Source organism: Podarcis liolepis, assembly GCF_965112155.1.
Source record: "Podarcis liolepis genome assembly, chromosome: 14".
In the NCBI taxonomy this organism is placed as follows: domain Eukaryota; kingdom Metazoa; phylum Chordata; class Lepidosauria; order Squamata; family Lacertidae; genus Podarcis; species Podarcis liolepis.
In genome coordinates, this window is record NC_139569.1 from 14,029,863 (window position 1) to 14,049,013 (window position 19,151).

The 19,151-nt window shown below is 45.6% G+C and overlaps 1 protein-coding gene across 2 annotated transcripts; it reads left to right on the forward strand.

Moving 5' to 3' along the window:
* The first annotated feature begins 543 nt into the window (after positions 1-543).
* Positions 544-17,702, forward strand: CRYM (crystallin mu). Of its 2 annotated transcripts, XR_014518924.1 has the most exons (9): positions 568-831; positions 4,189-4,339; positions 4,974-5,036; positions 5,803-5,904; positions 8,130-8,313; positions 13,530-13,651; positions 14,349-14,433; positions 15,106-15,200; positions 17,343-17,702. XR_014518924.1 is itself a non-coding variant. In XM_083474530.1 (8 exons), exons 1-8 carry the CDS (start codon positions 653-655, stop codon positions 17,405-17,407), a joined length of 951 nt encoding a protein of 316 aa, XP_083330656.1. In that variant the 5' UTR covers positions 544-652; the 3' UTR covers positions 17,408-17,702. The 2 variants fall into 2 exon arrangements, 1 of the variants encoding a protein (XP_083330656.1); XM_083474530.1 differs by lacking the exon at positions 15,106-15,200 and having other exon boundaries at positions 544-831.
* Positions 17,703-19,151: the final 1,449 nt, after the last annotated feature.

The following is a 19,151-nucleotide window of genomic DNA, read 5'->3' on the forward strand; positions in this document are numbered from 1 at the left end:
ATATGCCAAGATAACTTAAATAGAAATACTTGCCAAGATAACTTAAATAGAAATACTTGCAAGTAAATACTTAGCAGATTGGCTTAGGATTTAAATATGTGATGTTATAGAATAATATATCTAAAGTTAAAATAAAAAAAGAAAGAGGTTAATTGACTAAGTAAATTTTATGAGAAATTAGTTGTGGAAAACTGTTACAATGATATACATAGAAACTCAGCCAGGGGGATTTGAGGAAGTCACCTAACAATGTTAACAAAAGTGGAACTATTATAGTTAGAATTTTTGTTTGCTTGTTATTTGTTTTCTGATGTTTGTGATAAATTTGGAAAATCAATTAAAAAAATTGGGGGGGGGGGATGAAGTCACTTCAGCACCGGGTGCGGGGGGGGGGGAACGCACGCTTCCCCCAACCGGTACTGTATTTTGCCAGATCGAAGCTGGCAACCCTCCGAAGACCTTCCTGGGGGTTCCCTGCTCAGAGGTCCCGGAGCAGCTCCGTCGGGAGCAGCAGGCGTCTCGTCCGCCAGGGGGCGCTGGGCGCCGCCGCCTCTCGGGCGGCGAGACGGGGCGGGTGGGGGCGCCTGGCAGCGGGCGGCTCTCACTCGAGGGGCACCGGGCGCCGCCGCCTCTGCTCTCCGCAGTCCCCACCATGAGCCACGCCGTGCCGCCTCCCGTTTTCCTGGCGGCCGGAGAAGTGGAGAAGCATTTCCCCGCCGCCAGCCGCCTCATCCCCGCCCTGGCCACGGCCCTGGCCAACTTCTCCAGCGGCGCCGAGGGAGGCGTCGTGCAGCCGGTGCGCACCGTGGTGCCGATCCAGAAGTACAGCGGGTGAGGACTCGGGATCGGGATGGGGATTTCCTGCTAGGTATATCCCCAGGTCATGTGGGTTTTTTTGGGGGGGGGTCGGTTTGTAGGGATGTCCCCCCCGCCCGCCATGACATGCAATAAATATAATGAGTTTGATTCAAGCATAGGGACTAATTATTTGGGGCTCTGGGTGCCCCAGCACCCACAAAATTCCCCATGAAGGGGCCGGGCACCCACATATTTCGGTGCAGCGTGCCTGGCACCCACGACCCAGGGTATCCACGGTCGCGGGAGCTGGCACTCCTGGATTCAAGTTAATGCTACTCTGAGTAGACCCATTGGATCTAATGGACCCCACTTATTCACGCTTATTAACTGGTCCGCTCTGAGTACAAGTTAGTTGAATGCAATCCAACTAAGGCTTACATAAGAGGAGACCCGGTGGAATTCGTTCCAAGAATTTCAGCCGCGGGTCAGCTCCCAGCACGACTAAAGCTGGTTGACGTTTCCTACGGATGTTCATGAAGCGGACGAAATTAACCTGGAGAAACTGGGATCTTTCTGTGCCCGCAGCACTCTGTGGGCTTCTCTGGGAGTAAATCAATGGGATCTGGTTATAGGTTGGATCCAAACATAGTCAGCTATCCTAAACCCACTTTACCTGGGAATGAGCTCCCTATGCATTCAGTAACGCATTCTTTTGAGTTGTTGTTGTTTAGTCGTTTAGTCGTGTCCGACTCTTCGTGACCCCATGGACCTTGAGTAGACATGGTTAAAAATCGTGGTGTTAGTCATGCTTTGAGTAGATGTGTTGAGATCGATGGGGCAACTTAGCAATTTAAAAAGACAAACAACGAAGAAGAAATAACTATTCTTACACACACACAATTTACAAGTTTTAAACCATATATATTTAAAATTAGCACAGGTTAATGTTCAGTAAACTAAATACAACAGAATAAGGAATCCAGTTGGGCGTGTACAAACCAGTTTCAAGCATAGTCATATAATTGTTGGGTTTTATTTTGCTGAATTTCATACTGTGTTCATAATAAAAGCAATTGCTGTTTTCACTGCACAGGGAAGAAAGGGAGTGAGCAGTGCTGAGTTGTGGTCTCAGAGGTTACTAACTTTAAGTTCAAGTGATTTCATGGGGTCCGCTCTAAGCACGACTAATGCCTGCATCCAACTTTGTGAATGAACATGCATAGAATTGTGCTGTCTGTCTAGTACCTATTGCAAAGGGTCACTTTTGCTTTTTAGAAAATCTTTACCTACAGTCATCAAAGGCTGTACTTTCCCCATTTTGTTCCCTTTTGAACCCTAGAGTCCATGAACGCACATTTGAGTGCATGCCTGCACATGTAATTCCAGCATTGGGGACTAGTTGACCCTTTAGGTATGTTCCAACTCTACAATTCTATGCCTCTGTGTGCTCTCTGAAGTAAGCCCTGTTCAATGGGACTTACTCCCAGGAAAGTGGGCATAGGATTGTAGATGGGCAGAGAATTTTTGGAAGGCGACCTGGGAAGCTTCATTAACTGCAAGCCCCAAAACAACAAAACCCTACAACACAGCTATAAAACTTTGGCACCAGTTTGGAGTGAATTGGACAAGGCTGGATTTCTGGGTGTTAACTTTGAACCACAGCTTGATGTATCAATTACTCAGTTGGGGGCATGGCACACTACAAAACGCAGGGTTTGCGCTACAAAGCAGCTGCAAAACTTTGGCACCCGTATGGAGGGGACCCAAAATTCAAGGTTCGTAATTAATGAAGCCAGCTTATGAAGCATCCACAGCCTGCTGGCCAAGTTGGAAGATGTAGGAACATTTTTTTGGTAATCTTTCAAGGTGGTGTAATTGAGCCCTTCTCTGGGGAACTGATTTGCTTAGGATCCTGCAGATCTGTGGTTGACCCAGTTCTGCCGCACACCCCATAATGCCCATTTTTGGGACTCTCTGTGCCAGTTTCTTGACTGCCTGTGCTTTTGACATTAATCAGGGTGTTATGGTTGCACTCTGAGTCTTTAGGATGTCCCCAAAATCTTTGTTGTGCCCAGATGCTGCTGTCATGAATGCTCACTGTGCTGATGGCACACAGGTTTCTGGTTTGATTGACTCTGTACAGTTCCAAACTGTTGTTCTTTCCAAGTAGAATTCAGTCACCCAAGCACTTTGCACATAAAAATGATCTAACCAAATTGTGAGCTGTTGATAATGACAGTCAGGAGCCTTGTGGTCTGCTAGAACATGAGAACAGATTGATTGTGGCAACAGTGTGTGTGTGTGTGTGTGTGTGTGTGTGTGTGTGTGTGTGGACTGTCTCCCAGAAAATGCTGCTCTCCAAATTCACACACCCACAGCAGACCTGCCAACCTGCTTTGCTGAACTTTAATCAAATTGTTGTAAAAGCTTAGCCTGCGATTTTACAAGACTTCTTTTGTGGGGGGAAAGAGAAAACAAGTTCCTGAACGCTTGCATCTGTGGCGATTTGCTTGAGGTTTCTTGCCACCCTGGGTTTCTTTGGGAGGAATTCACAGAATGCTGTGTGAGATTGTAAGTCTGCAGGTTTGAGTTTGCTAGTTGATGCAACTGGCTGATGCGATCAGCCTACAATACTTCCTATGGAAGTGCTGAGTCAGAAAGACTCAGCAGTTATGTGCTGTCAGTTGACTGGCTGTCATCAGTTTAAAAGGGAAACCTGTCCAGCAGTAACAGTGTATGTAGAAGAGTGTGGTCAGAGAGAGAGATAGAGAGAGAGAGATAGAAAGGTTTTCCTATTTGCCTTAAGGTGCAGCCAGGTACTCTGGCTGTATGAACTGCTCGTGTATTACAGCCTGTAGATTATTGTATATATTTGTGTATATATAGCTCACAATAAATATACTGCACTGCACTGAAGAACCTGGAACTCTGAGCATTTCTGCTAAAGCACCACAGAGAATTCGCGACAAGGCAGGGTAAAAATTCAATAAAGAAATGAACATAGAAATAATCTCCAAGGTCTTTCGCTGATACCTGCCTTGGGCTGCCTATAAAACAGGGGTAGGAAATCTCTGGTCCTCCCTGTGCCAGGCGTTGGCTTGGCAGTGTGTGTCAATGAAGGCATTGGCAGGGGAAAACTGTTACCTCCTGGAGCTGCTGGCACCATGAAAATAAGCTTTCTAGGACTCCTCCCGGATGGGCGCCACTAAAAGCAGATGGCCACACTGGCCAGCACTTATGAAAGAGCCCTCGAACTTTCTTCCAACCCTGGTGGCTTAAGTTATTCATTACACATTCTTTAAAGTTTTAGATTAACTTGCTAGCTTAGTTGCTGAGGGAAGAGACCACACTTGAATGATCATCGCGCCACCTCTGCCTTCTGCTTGTAAGCTTTTTAGGGATCATGCCTGCCTACAGCGAGAAAGATGACGCTTTGACAACCAAGCTGGTGACCTTTTATGAGCACGTGACGGATCCTGCAGTTCCTTCCCATCAAGCAACAGTGCTCCTGTTTGAGCCAAGCAACGGCACTCTCAAAGCTGTAAGTCTCCCAAGGCAACAGTGAGCACAATTTGAACCGCTTTAGCCCCACCAGCCTCAGGCTGCCCTCAGCCACCTGACCTCCTGCCTGCCTTTTTCCTTGCATTCAGTCCATGAGGCGGCCCCGGCTGTCAGTTTTCTCCTCCTCCTCTTCCCTAATCTCAGAGTTGTGCTTGCAGAACCCATCAGGTAGGAGATGGGGACAAAACTAGGGGATAGACAGGCTCTGTCTGTCATTATCTCTGGTGCCACCTACTGTTGGACTCCTTGCCTCCCTCCCAATCAGTCCCAAAGCGCCCTAGTCACCACTGCCTGTCACATGTATGGCGGAGAAGAGCATGGCCCTCGCCTCTATCAGTGTGTGAGGGGCATTCCCTTGGAGGAGGGATTGTTTGTCAATCCAATCTGGGAATTGTAGCTCTCTGCAGGGAACAGGGATCTCCTAATGCCTCTCAGCTTAACAAGCCACACTTCCCAGGATCCTTTGGGAGGAAGCCATGACTGTTTAAAGTGGCATGATACAACTTGAAGGTGTTGGATTGATGGGCCTTGTCCGCCTGAGGAAAAGCATTTTGTATTTAACTTCCATCTTGCCGTTTTTCTTTTCGTTCTGTTTGATGTTCTCCTTTGGAAAGGTCATGGATGGTAGCGTCATAACAGCCAAACGGACAGCGGCTGTTTCTGCGATAGCCACCAAGGTGGGTGCTTTTTATTAAGTGGGATGAAGAAAGGGACTGTGGTTTGGGGAATACGGCAGCAGTGTCTTTAGCAAAAATCCACACAGAGCCCCCAAATTTAGTTTAGCCCCCAAATTAACTTTTATTATGCTTATGTCAGACACCACGCTTGCTCCTTATTTATTGTTTACGAAAGAAGGGAGGAGAAAGAAACAAACTTTTTTATTTGCTCATTTATTTACAATACACTTATGCAGTACATTTATATACAATACACCACACTAAACAAGTATTGTTTAGGCACCTAACATAATATTTTTATGTAAGAGTTGATTTCAAGTGTTAATGTCAAGAGCCATTGTTGAGTCTGACAAGCGCTGCCATTGTGAATGACAAGCGCCGCTTTAGTGAAATAGTAGGTATGCATTTCGGTAATACCTAGGTATATATGTATTTTGTTTTTCCAGCTTATCAAAATTATTTATTATTTCATAACAGGTAGATAGTTAAGAGCTTAGGTGGGTTCAGCAGTGGACACCTGGCACCTCACAGAATTCAGCACCCAGGTGTCTCGCACCCCTTGCACCCCCGGGTAAAGACGGCCCTGGAAAATGGCATGGTGGGCCAAATTGGAAACACCCCCCACCCAGCAGGCCAGGATTGACCAGCAGATTGGGTGTTCCCTACCCGATAGAAGGCCATGGACTTTAGGGTTGGCAAAAGTTGTTAATATGAAAGGTGCCATAGGAACAAGTTTTTTACCTTCCCCTGTTGGATATATTTTCAGTACTTAATGCCGGTGGATTCCGAAGTGCTGTGTATCCTAGGAGCTGGTGTTCAAGCCTACAGCCACTATGAGATTTTCACAGAGATGTTCTCGTTTAAGGAGGTAGGAAGTTCAATTAAACCAGCTGATTTTTATTTATTTTTTAACAAATTTACCACTCAACAATAGCCTTTGCCTTAGGCATTTCTACCACATACAGAGTACCTGTTGGTTTGTCCGGCACCTTTTGGTCCCTCCCCCCTTAATCTCTTAATCAGGGGTGGGCATACTTCAAGATTGTGGGATCTGCTTTGTTTCTTAAAGGTAAAGAGACCCCTGGGCCATTAGGTCCAGTTGTGACCGACTCTGGGGTTGCGGCGCTAATCTTGATTTATTGGCCGAGGGAGCCAGCATACAGCTTCCGGGTCATGTGGCCAGTATCACTAAGCCACTTCTGTCGAACCAGGGCAGCGCACGGAAACGCCGTTTACCTTCCCGCTGGAGCGGTACCTATTTATCTACTTGCACTTTGATGTGCTTTCGAACTGCTAGGTTGGCAGGAGCAGGGACCGAGAAACGGGCGCTTACCCTGTGGTGGGGATTCGAACCGCCGACCTTCTGATCGGCAAGTCCTAGGCTCTGTGGTTTAACCCACAGCGCTACCCACGTCCCACTTTGTTTCTTAGGACCCTGAATTTCACCAGCTGGAGCCAAGTGTAAATCATGGCATAGAGTTAAGGAAGAAGATATATCTGAGGGCATCTCAGCCTCTCAGGGATTTGTTCCTCCCGCCCCCAGTTTTGCAAAGAAAGAATAAGACATTTTAGCAGAGGCTGCAGCATTGATAAAATCAAACCAATTATCAAGGGTTCTTAGGTATACTACAATATTGTATAAGTTTCTCTTTCAACAGTCTAGCTTACAGAGTTAATTACTATTTTCTTCTTTCATTTCTCCTCATTCTGCGGAGAAAATCAGATAGAGAACAAAGTCAGCATCAGCATTACAGGGATGAAAAAAGAAACCGTTGCCAGCAAATTGACTTCCATGATTTCCATGTTTTTCAAAGCTGCTGAAGATGTAGCCTGGGGATTTGTTTTCCGTTCCAGAAATGAACTCTCTGTTGTTTTTGATGGGAACAGGGATCCTGTGCCAGATTAGTGCCTGGTGGGGGTGGCAAGGCCTGGCCTGGTGCTACAAGGGAGGAGAGAGTAAGGAAAGGTTGGGATTACTTTGTAGACATTCTGGCCTGGCTACCTTAGAGTGTGTGCACAGATTGTTGACTCCTGCTTATCTCCTTGGCTAGCCAGGCCCACTTGAGATTATAGCAATTACAAGAATGCCATTCAACTGCAGAGGCAATAATAAAATTCAGCTGTGGAGGCAAGAGACCACCCACCTTTCGTTTCACCTCTTGGAGCAAAAAAATAGACCTCTAAGAAGCCTAGGATTGGCTGATTTGAAGTCTGAGTGGACATATGAGAGCCGTCTTCAAACATCTCAAGGGCTGGCACATGGAAGATGGAGAAAGCTTGTTTTCTGCTGCTCCAGAGGTTAGGATCTGAACCAATGGATTCAAGTGACAAGAAAGGAGAGTCTAACTAAATATTAGGAAAAACTCACTGACAGTAAGAGCTGTTTGATAGTGGAAAGGACTACAGTCGTACCTTGGAAGCTGAACGGAATCCGTTCCGGAAGTCCATTCAACTTCCAAAATGTTTGGAAACCAAGGTGCAGCTTCTGATTGGCTGCAGGAAGTTCCTGCAGCCAATCAGAAGCTGTGGAAGCCACAGCAGATGTTCGGGTTCCGAAAGAACGTTTGCAAACCAGAACACTCACTTCCAGGTTTGTGGCGTTCGGGAGCCAAAATGTTTGACTCCCAAGGCATTCATCAACCGAGGTAAGACTGTACCTGGGCAGGTGGTGGACTCTCCTTCATTGGAGGTTTTCAAACAGGGGTTGGATGGCCATCTGTATGATTCCTCCACTGCAAGGGATTGGACTAGATGACCCTTGGGGTACCTTCCAGTTTCCTTCCAGATCTATGATTCTATGATCCTGGGGATATAAAATACCCTGTTATAACACCTGAAGCCACTGTCCATCTTCTGATTGCATGTTGCTGCTTCTTTTGCCTGGTCCCGGACCTCACTGCCATTGTATGGGGCCAAGCATGGCTGAGGAATGCATTAGGGACTGGCAAATTAATTTTATGCATTTTCTTGTGTTTACACTGTCTTGGAAAAGTGTCCACATGTCCCCTGTCCACATTGTAGGACTTCCTTGAGGCCAAGATTTTATGTAGTTCCCGAGAGGGTCAAAGACCAGCCGCTCCATTTCCCTTGTAGGTGAAGATCTGGAATCGGACCAAGGAGAAGGCAGAGAAGTTTGCGCGCTCGGTTCATGGGCCAGTCCAAGTCTGCTCTTCTGCTCAGGAGGCTGTCACCGGGGCGGATGTGATCGTAACAGTCACGATGGCAACAAAGCCAATTTTGCACGGAGAATGGGTGAAGCCCGGGGCCCATATCAACGGTAATGTATGCTTTGTGTATGGATTTCTCCCTCTCTGGATACTTAAAGTGGTGGTTGACTTTGTTGGAACCAGGGAGCGTGATGTGGTCCAAATACTAGGGGGGATGGGACCTGTTTTCTGGTGTTCCCAAACAGCTCCTTAAAGTGATAAGGGAGGGTTTTTGGGTTAAACGTTAGGAAGATCTTCCAAATAATTTGGGCTGTTCAACACAGAAGCAGGTTCCTTTAGAAGTGATGGACTCTCCTTTACTGAAGGATTTAAAGCAAGGGGTCAGGATCCTTGATTCCCCCTCCCTGGCCAACATCTCAGCTGGGCAAAGCCACTCACTTGTCCATCTCCTGCTGTCACCATGATGGAGGAGGGGGAAATTGATGGCTGTTGGCCTTGATGGCTATACTCTGCCTCCATGGTCAGAGGTAGCAACACTTTTGCATACCATTTGCTGGCAACCACAGGAAGGGGAGAGAGCTGTGGCTTCAGGTCCTGCTTGGGGACTTTCCCTCAGGCATCTGATTGGCCACCATGAGACCAGGAGGCTGGACTAGATGGGCCATCAACCTGATCCACCAGACTCTTAGGTACATATGCTCTTATCAGCTGGTTGGCGGTGACAACAAGCCTTTCTTCCCAAGAAACAGTCGGAAGCAGTAGCATAAGTGGAGTAGTGAGACTGTTGTCCTAACCTTGAGCAGAAGGATCTAGGTGTGGTGCAAGATTGGCCGTCAACATTCAACAAAAGTGTTAGCACTGCTCACAGAAATAGGCTGAGTTGGAAAAGGAAAAAAGAAAAGCACCTTGCTTTAATGAGCTTTAGCTAAAGCATCTTGCAAAGGATTAGCTGATCCAGATTAACTGGTTTTAAAGAGGGGGTGCTAATCTGTTTACAATATCGATGCGAGGCACACTAACATTGTACTGCAGTCTGTTAAAATCGGTAGGATTCGCTTCTACACAATGTAGAAAACATAAAAACATTCCTGAGGCTCACCTGTATTCCACATTCACGAATTACTCAGTACATAATTTCATGATAGGCACATCAATTTGAATATAATATTGGGGGGCCCTAGGTAGGAACCGCCCCACCCTGCCCTGTCAATCACAAGACACAGCGTGCACATCCCATTTGAACAGCAATGCCCATGAACTTTGAGGGGCAGCCAGTGGCGTAGCGTGGGTTGTCAGCACCCGGGGCAAGGCAAGTAATTTGCGCCCCCTAACCCGTGGATTTGCGCCCCCTAACCCGAACCCCCAGATGTTGCGCCCAGTGCGGCCGGCCCCCCCTGCACCCCCACGCTACACCACTGGGGGCAGCCCCCTCAAGTATATTATTGGGGGGGACAGGACCTCGGCTTCTAGGAGTTGGCTCCTCCTTCCATTGTGAGTTCTCTGAGTAGGGACCAATCACATCTCTTTTCAGGTTTTGACTCTATTCTCTGATTAATACCTTCACAGCAGATGAAGAACCCACCGGTTCTTTATTGGAAAAATTTTTTGAACTCTGGTTTATTCTCATTTTACTTCCTGGAGTGACCTCCCAGGGTTAAAAGGTCCCTGCAGATGTCTCCTTTCTTTATATTACACCCATTGAGATTAATGAACCTCAGTTAACCGTGTGCATTAATTTCTTCTCTGAGTAGAATCTAGTTGCATCATATCGCCCACTCCACTTCTGCCCTGCGTTGTCTGCAAAGGACATAGAAAGGGATTCATGGAAGCGAATGGGAGGTGCAATTCGAGATTTCATCACTGTCTGACCGATTTCCACCCACCCCTTCATAATCAATGCTTTGTGTGATGGATTCTTCATATTGTGTAGAGGCACACCACGAAGGGTCAGGGGACAATTGGTGTCCTCGTTCACCACCGCAACACATAAACAAAGCGCTGCTTCTCCTTGTGTCACCCCAGGGAACTCATTCCTAATGGTTGAGCAGGTTTTCAGAAAAATATGTGAGTCTTTCTCTGTTTGTATAGCCACTTACTGTCACATTTTTATATCCTCTTAAAAGGAGGCTGATGGTGGCTCATTCTCCTTAATTATAGGTTTTGGATGAAAACAAAAAACAATAACATCCCTACAGCAAAATCTCTCCTAAAATTTCAAGTGATTCAATCAAATATTGTCACATGTGTCAGGGCTTTCAACTAGATGATGGGTTGAAAGTGCACCACATTGGTACATTAAAACAAAACAAAACACTTTGCCAAATAGCTAAGCCAGTAGTGTAAGATTCTATCGCCTCTTGTGAGGATTCTGACTAACATCATGCCAGTTGTCTGAAGGAAGAACTGTATGGCAGGATCTTATCTGAGGGGAAAGAGTGCTTCTGGGGAAGGACTGCTCTTTATTTATTTTTATTTTTTATTTTTGCTGTGAGCTGATGGGAGCTCTTTTCATTGGAATTAATTTTGGTCAATTTCATTTACGACTCATTTGCAACAAGACACCCTGAAGCAGTTCACAAACATATGTAAAGCAGTCATATGTTCTTTATGGAGGGCAAGACAGCCAGAACCACCAGTGGCATCAACTGTAAGTTGAAGAACTGTTAAGCAGAAGAATGTGTGAATTTGCTTTTTCCTCCCCCAGCCCCCTTTCCCGTTTCCCTTGCAGCGGTTCTCAACCTGTGGGTCCCCAGATGTTGTTGGACTACAACTCCCATCACCCCTGAGCTCTGGCCTTGCTAGCTAGGGGTGGTGGGAGTTGTAGTTCAACAACATCTGGGGACCCACTGGTTGAGAAAGGCTGCTTTAGAGCTATGTCTTCGTAAGGTGCCCTGCAAGCCGCACTAGCTGAATGGGAGGGATCTAAATGCTAGGGGATATTCTTACTGCAGAAGTGTCCCCCTCCATGCATCATATGGCTCAAAATCTGTGGGTCTGGGATTGCACATGAGAAGTCTGGCTTCCTCGTTGTGAGGAGAAGACTTGGGGCTGGGAGATCTTGTGCTACCAAATAGACCCTGCCTCCATTTTGGTATGCTTGCCACTTCCGCTCTTGGGTGAACTTGAAGTGGCTGGAGCTGGGGAGCATAAAACCATAGAATTATAGAGTTGGAAGAGACCAGGTGAACATGAAATTTATTACCCCCAGAGACCAGCTTCAGAAACACAAATGGAACTACAATCCCATTAGCAAAACAAACATTGAAAACAATATACAACAATAGATTTTAAGTTTAAAAGTGCGATAGGCATATAAACACATAAAAACTTTAAAATAGACTACCTTAGAGAAATGACCCAAAGTCGCCCGTGGGTCCGGGTTTGGGACTTTTCTTAACAAACTAGATTGAATCGGGATGGTCTGCGCCTACAGATCTGTGTGCAGAATCTGGCGACAATCCGGGTCGTCTTGTGGTATTTGCCTAACAGGAGAAGATCAAATTTTTGCTTTACCGGGAGGTCAGTAAGCCTCACGAGCAGGTGGTCAATGGTTTCTCTAGGTGCCTCGTCGTAAAAGGGACATCTAAAAAATATGTGTTCAGGGCTTCCTATATCCCCCAAAGGACAGGCGCAAATTCTCTGGTCATATGGGACTTTTTAAAAGGATCCTTCCAAGGGCAGAGCCGAGCTTCTGGCAAGTGTAAAAGCCCTTCTTGCATTTTTGGATACAAGACAAAAGAGATATGCTGCTGGTGCAGCTATATCTCTCTTGATTTCTGAAATTTTGTAGTCGGGGCACCTTAAGCAGCCCTGTTGTCTCTCGGTCGGAAGAGACCATAAGGCTCATCGAGTCCAACCCTCTGCAATGCAGAAAACTTTTGACCATGACTCTGAGATTAAGAGTCTCAGGCTTTACCAACTGAGCTATCCCAGCTTAGGATGAATGGAGCCAGTCTGAGCAAACTGCTTCCATCTTCGCAGGCAGGATTTCATGTGGGAAGTGGTCTCGGAGGTGGGGCCAGTCTAGGTTCATAGGTTTCATTGAGAATTGTAGGTGAACCTGTGACAAAATTAAGGGTTTCTGGCATATGGTATATGAAGAGTTAAATAAAATATTTAAACAAACTTTTGTAAAAAGAAAAAGAAAAAAGGAAGAAGCTTTCTTATTGGGTATACTAGATTCAGATATCATTAGGGAAAACAGGAAAATAATTCCTATATGCAACAGTGGCAGTGAGAACCCTAATTGGAAAAAATTGGAAAAATGAGACAGCACCAACAAAAAAAGAATGGCAAGAAAAATTATTTGACTACATTGAGTTGGTTAGAATGACAGATGCAATTAGGGGTCAGTCTAAACAAAAATTCAAAAAGAATGGGGAAAATACAGAGATTATCTTAAAAAGCAGTGCCCTCAAATTAATACCTGGACTTGTTTTGATTAAGTTTTGCAAAACAAATTATGGTATAAAAGCTTAAAAAAGAAAGAAAGGGGGGGGGGACGAAGTGCAAAGGAAACAGTTTACTAAATATAAAAGCAGACCTGCGTTGAGGATGAAGGAAGTCAGCTAAAAGAAAAGAAGAACTGAAATATGGTTACATGTTCTTTACTTTTTCATATTGGTTTTTGTATTTTCTTTTTAAGTTTTCTTTTTCAATGTTATGTGTTTGTGTTGCAAAATAAAATACTGCATTTTTCTCTCTATAAGACGCACCAGACCACAAGACGCACCTAGTTTTTAGAGGAGGAAAACAAGGGAAAAAATATTCTGAATCTCAGAAACCAGAACAGGAAGAGGGATCGCTGCGCAGCGAAAGCAGCGATCTCTCTTGCTGTTCTGGCTTCTGGGATAGCTGCACAGTCTGCATTCACTCCATAAGACGCACACACATTTCCCCTTACTTTTTAGGATGGAAAAAGTGAGTCTTATAGAGCAAAAAATACGGTAAATGTGAAATGAAAAAAAGAGATAATTGTAGGTCTGTGAGGAGAACAGGGATCTCCTAACCACTTTAAATAAACTATAGCACCCAGGGTTCTTTGGGGGAAGCCATCTCTGTTTAAAGTGGTATGATACTGCTTTCCGTATATGGTGTAGATGTGGCTCCTGTAAATGATACAAGAGCATGAATGAAGCCCATGGTTCAGCCTGGAGTCATTCAGCACCCTTTGCGTGTTAAGCATTAATATCGCTCCTGCTCTGCAAAAGTAATTCAAAGGCAATTGTCAATTGTGAACAAATTGTACCCATGAGGTTGGGGTGATTGTATTAACCCTTTTCATCTTGGGAGATAAATCTTCAGTTTGTTTGATTCTGACTTTTAGCCGTTGGAGCAAGCAGGCCTGACTGGCGGGAGCTGGACGACGATGCGATGAGGAACTCTGTATTGTACGTCGATTCAAGAGAGGCTGCTATCCGTGAATCGGGAGATGTCATTTTATCGAGGGTAAGCAAGCAGGGGCGGGGGGTGGAGAGTTGTGTGTCTCCTTCTTTTACCAATAAACTTTGAGTGAAGTTCCTGACACCTTTGCCCAAGGTAGCCACAAGTACTTTTGGAGATTTCTGTGGGGATGACCCCAAGTTTGAGGGGAAATTTTGGCAAAGGACCCTCTGAAGGACTCTTATATTCTGTGGGGTGCTGACCACAGGTTTACCTCACCGGTTCCATCAAATTAAATTTCCCACAATCCCCCTGTGTAGCATTGTTACTTCCATTGGAGCTGCCATTTTAATCTCCCACAATCCCCAGGAGTGACTCTACACCCGGGGGGATTGTGGGGAAGTTAAAATGGTGGTTTACACAGACTGAGCCATTCAGGGCAGATGTCTTGACCCTCAGTCTCTGCTAGCTGCCTGAGGGTGCCAAGTGCTTGTGCACTTGGTTTTCTGTGGGGACTGAAATCTTAAGAACCCTTAGGAACTTGTAACTGTGTTTAAAGGCAGGGCCAGAGCTCAGCGTGGGGAGAACCCAAAGCTCTTCCCCCACCCCACAGGATTTCCTGCAAAATCTCAGGTTCCCCAAAGTCTTTCTATACCTTCCACTTGTGGTGCTGTTTTGGCTTTGAAAGCCATGCCGCGCTCAGTGTGAACCTCAGAAAAAGGTGGCACCGGAAGATGACAAAAGGTCTGTGTTTGTTTTGCAGGCAGAGATTTTTGCAGAGCTGGGTGAGGTGGTGCTGGGAACAAAACCAGCTTTGCGTGAGGAAACCACTGTGTTCAAGTCCCTGGGTAAGAATGGTCCCCTGCTGTGCTTGAATAAGAGTGCAAGACAACGCTTTATTATTTATCCCCCCCCTTGCGTGAGAATGCTGGCGATTATCTTCAAACTGACAACGGATTCCCCCCATTTAACAAAGGCAGACATGCCTCTTTCCCTCCTCGAAGACACAAGACAGAAGCCATTAGCATCAACAGGGAAGCGAAGATGAATGAATGTATTGTTCGTCTTTGTACACTACTTGAGCTCTGATCATAACTATCCCCCCCCCCCCGCAAAGACTTAAGAACTTAGCAAGAGTCCTGCTGGATCAGGCCTATAGACCATTGAGTGCAGGATCCTGTTCTCACAGAGAACAACCAGATGCCTCTGGGAAGCCCTAGAGCAGGGCATGAGTGACACAGCACTCATGAGAGCCAGTGTGGTGTAGTGGTTAAGAGCGGTAGATTTGTAATCTGGGGAACCGGGTTCACTTCCCTGCTCCTCCACATGCAGCTGCTGGGTGACCTTGGGCTAGTCACTCTTCTTTGAAGTCTCTCAGCCCCACTCACCTCACAGAGTGTTTGTTGTGGGGGAGGAAGGGAAAGGAGACTGTTAGCCACTTTGAGACTCCTTCGGGTAGTGATAAAGGGGGATATCAAATCCAAACTCTACTTCTTCTTCTCCCCATTTGCAATTCCCAGCAACAGAAGCATACAGTCTCCAACAGTGAAGGGAGAACAAGACCATCATGGCTAGTAGCCGATAGCCCTGTCTTCCGGGCAAGATGTCACATTAAGCATTTATCCATTCCTTTGCCTCATTTAAAAAAAATATAAAAGTGCAAAACCTTTCCAGGAACTGGGTGGGAGGTTTTTTGTGACATCAAGGGGGGCATCAGCCAATCGGCACCAGGCACAACTTGAATGATAACAATTGGAAGGGACCACAAGGATCATCTAGTCCAGGGTTTCCCAAAGTTGGGTTTTCAGCTGTTTGGGGACTACAACTCCCATCGTCCCTAGCTAGCATGACCAGTGGACAGGGATGATGGGGATTGTAGTCCACAAACAGCTGGAGACCCAAGTTAGGGAAACCCTGATCTATTCCAACCCCCTGCAATGCAGGAATGTTTTGTCCAATGTGGGGCTCAGACCCGTGACCATGAGATTAAGAGACTTGTGCTCTACCTACTGAGCTGTCCTTTCTGTTGTCTTTTGGAACTCTGCAGGACCAGCTTTAGAGCTGTGACTCAGAGGAAGTAGTTCCCTTCGAAGTGAGTTCTTAAATGAATGAAAGTACCGTATTTTTTGCACCATAACACTCACTTTTTTCCTCCTAGAAAGTAAGGGGAGATGTCTGTGCGTGTTATGGAGCGAATGCCTGCGGGTGGCGGGGGGGATCTGCTGCAGTTGTGAGCAGAGGATCCATGGTTCCCCTTCCTTCCCTCCTCCGTGGTTACAAAGCATGGATCCACATGGATCCTCAGGATTTTTGCATTGGGCTACTCCAAACTCACTGTCAGATCACTTGTCTGTGGCCACAGCATGAACCACAAAAATAATATATCCACTATTTTGTTTAGAATTTTTTTTTTCTTGTTTTCCTCCTCTAAAAACTACGTGCGTGTTATGGTCTGGTGCGTGTTATAGAGCGAAAAATACGGTACTTCTGGAACAGCCTTGGTGCTAAATAATAGTTGTGCTTGTGCCTTTCTTCCCTGAGAACAGCTGGCAGTCTAGATGGACTTTGTGCCTGTGGGGTGTGGAGCTGGCAACCCTTTGATCAGTGAGCAGGGCCATGCTGCCTTTATTCTTGCTCCATGGAGGGCAACTTCCTGAAAATGGGACATGGGTTGGTTGCAATTGTTGGTCAGCAGGCCAATTAATTAGGTGAGGGTCTTTGGGGTCTTGTCATCTTTTTTGCCACTCTGGAGTAATTGAGGCTGCTTACACACTGTAATTGAGGCTGCTTACACAAGGGACGCGGGTGGCACTGTGGGTTAAAGCACAGAACCTAGGACTTGCCAATCAGAAGGTCGGTGGTTCAAATCCCTGCAACAGGGTGAGCTCCCGTTGCTCGGTCCCAGCTCCTGCCTACCAAGCAGTTCAAAAGCATGTCAAGTGCAAGTAGATAAATTTGGTACAGCTCCAGCAGGAAGGTAAATGGCGTTTCCATGTGCTGCTCTGGTTCGCCAGAAGCGGCTTAGTCATGCTGGCCACATGACCCGGAAGCTGTACGCCGACTCCCTCAGCCAGTAAAGCGAGATGAGCGCAGCAACCCCAGAGTCGGCCACAACTGGACCTAATGGTCAGGGGTCCCTTTACCTTTACACACTGTACACTTAAAGCAGGGTTTCCCAAACTTGGTTCTCCAGCTGTTGTTGGACTACAACTCCCACCCTCCCTAGCTAGCAGGATCAGTGGTCAGTCCCCTCCCTCCCCGAAAACAGCTGGAGACCCAAGTTTGGGAAACCCTGATTTAAAGCACACGGCTTCCTCCAAAGAATGCTGGGAGCTACAGTTCCTAGCCCTCTTAACAAACTACAGTCCCAGGATTATTTGGGAAAGGTTATGTGCTTCAAATGCGTGGTGGCACTGGTGGAAGTGGCACTAGGGCAGCATACTGGAGAAAGTTGGTGTAGATCGTATTAGAGCCTTGGGTCTTCCAGCTGTTGCTAAACTACAACTCCCATCAGCCCCAGCAAGCATGGTCAGAGTTCAACATCTGGAGGATTAATGGTTCCCCACACCTGTATCAGATGGACCAATTTATGTGCAAATTTGCTTAATATGCAGACTCTTTGGGGTATTTTAGAATGCAGTAGAAGTGACAGATTTTAAAATTCTTGTATATGATCTGATCAGTCTTTTCCTCCAGAAAATACTGTGGGGTTCCCCTCATCCTTATTGACTGTGTTGTCAATTGTTGTTTATTTTAGGAATGGCGATTGAAGACACAGTCCCGGCGAAAATGATATTTGATTCCTGGTCGGCTGGCAGCTAAAATGAAGATCTTCCAATAATCTAAGCACCAAAACAATATTGAGAATGAAGTAGCATTTAGGGTTGCATTCCCACTTTTAGCAGGAGCTGTTTTTAAAAAAATAAAAATGATAACATTTTCAATCTTATGCCCACTTACAATGGGAGAAAATCTCATTGAATTTGGGGGTGTTTCTTTTGAGTCAATATGCATAGGACTGCAATATAACTTTTTAATTTTTTTATAGTATTTCTGTTGAGGACAAAGTAATTAAAATAGAAGAATAGAATAAACCAAACTTTTGTGACATGCATAACCAGTATGTTTTTCTGTCCACTTTGGTTTTGATTTACACTATTCAATTCTGTCTTGTGCTCACTGTGAGGTAAACAGGCACAGGGTTCACCCCCCAAAAAAAAATCTTTAGAAGGTTACATAATTTCTTGCTGCAAAGCATTAGGTTGAAAATTACTATCAATAATAATAATAGGCTCCAACCACATTTTCGAGTCCCATTTGGCAGCTTAATTTTATGCCTTCTCAAGGATGAGAAATAGTTCAAAAGGCTCATCTATGATTAAGCTTGCCGCAGTTGTAAAATAATAACTGGAATTTGTAATTCTCTCCTACCTTCCCTGCCTTTTGTTGACACTGAGTGGATCAAGGAGGATTGCAAAAAATCATAATCGTGATGTGGGTCAAATCCTTTTGAGCGCTATTTGCTGAAAAAATAGAGTAACAGAACACTACATTTTGTATTGCTTTTATACGTACTGACTTTCCCCTCTTACACTTTATTTTCTTTTTTAATTGAAGTGAGTCTGTGTTGGTTGAAAATCTCTGGTGATGGGTATCTACTGAATTTTGCTACCAGATAAAATGGTTATTTGCATTTTGATCAGAAGATAATTCATGGTGTTTAAGAAGTGGATAGAGCGAGGTTGCTCTCACCTCGGAATACTAGAACCCAGGGTCATCCAATTAAACTAATTGGCAGGATATTCAGGACAAACAAAAAGCCCTTCTTTGCAGAACAGTTAATTTATATGTGGCATTCACTGCCACAGGTTGCAAGGATGACCTCTGGCACATATGGCTTTGAGAGGAGAGCGGACCATTTTCATGGAAGTGTTATCAGTATGCCTTAGGGTCTCACACTGCAGGGTGCTTGTTTTGTTCTAAAATTTCAGACCCAGTTTGACTTTTATTTCCCATGGGTGCATGGGATGTCTTTTAGCCAACCTGATCTTTACAGCCTTACTAACAGCCTGAAGAAGCCAACTGATCTCAAACAACAATGTTATGTTGATGCAGATATGCTCTAGTGGCTGGTGGGAAGTGGTAGCTGCTGAAGGATGCCAGTTGCCTACTAGGGGCTCAAGCATATGGCTGGGTGGCAAGAGAGTGGTTACCCCTGACAGTGATGGGAGATCTGGTGCCTGTCAGATGTTGCTGGACTCCAACGCCAATCAATCCAGCCAGCATGGGTAATGGTCAGGGGTGAAGCGAATTGTCGTTTGGCAACAACTGGAGGACAGTGGGCTCCCAGTTGTGGAGTTCACTTTATCAAACCTGGAAGGCATAATCTCTGACCAATCAATGGATACAAGCAAGTAAATGAAGTCAAGGTCTAAATCAGTGATGGCCAAACAGGACCAGCGGTCAGGGATGATGGGAATTGTAATCCCAAAACAGCTGGAGGACCAAGTTTGGCCATCACTGGAAATGAACACAATATATTTCTATCATGCAGATCTATAGGAAT

Coding starts and splice junctions, on each gene's coding strand:
- CRYM (XM_083474530.1), top strand. CDS start 653: ATGAGCCACGCCGTGCCGCCTCCCGTTTTCCTGGCGGCCGGAGAAGTG. Junction 5,037..5,802: donor TTTCTGCGATAGCCACCAAG/GTGGGTGCTTTT, acceptor ATATATTTTCAG/TACTTAATGCCGGTGGATTC. Junction 13,652..14,348: donor GAGATGTCATTTTATCGAGG/GTAAGCAAGCAG, acceptor TTTGTTTTGCAG/GCAGAGATTTTTGCAGAGCT.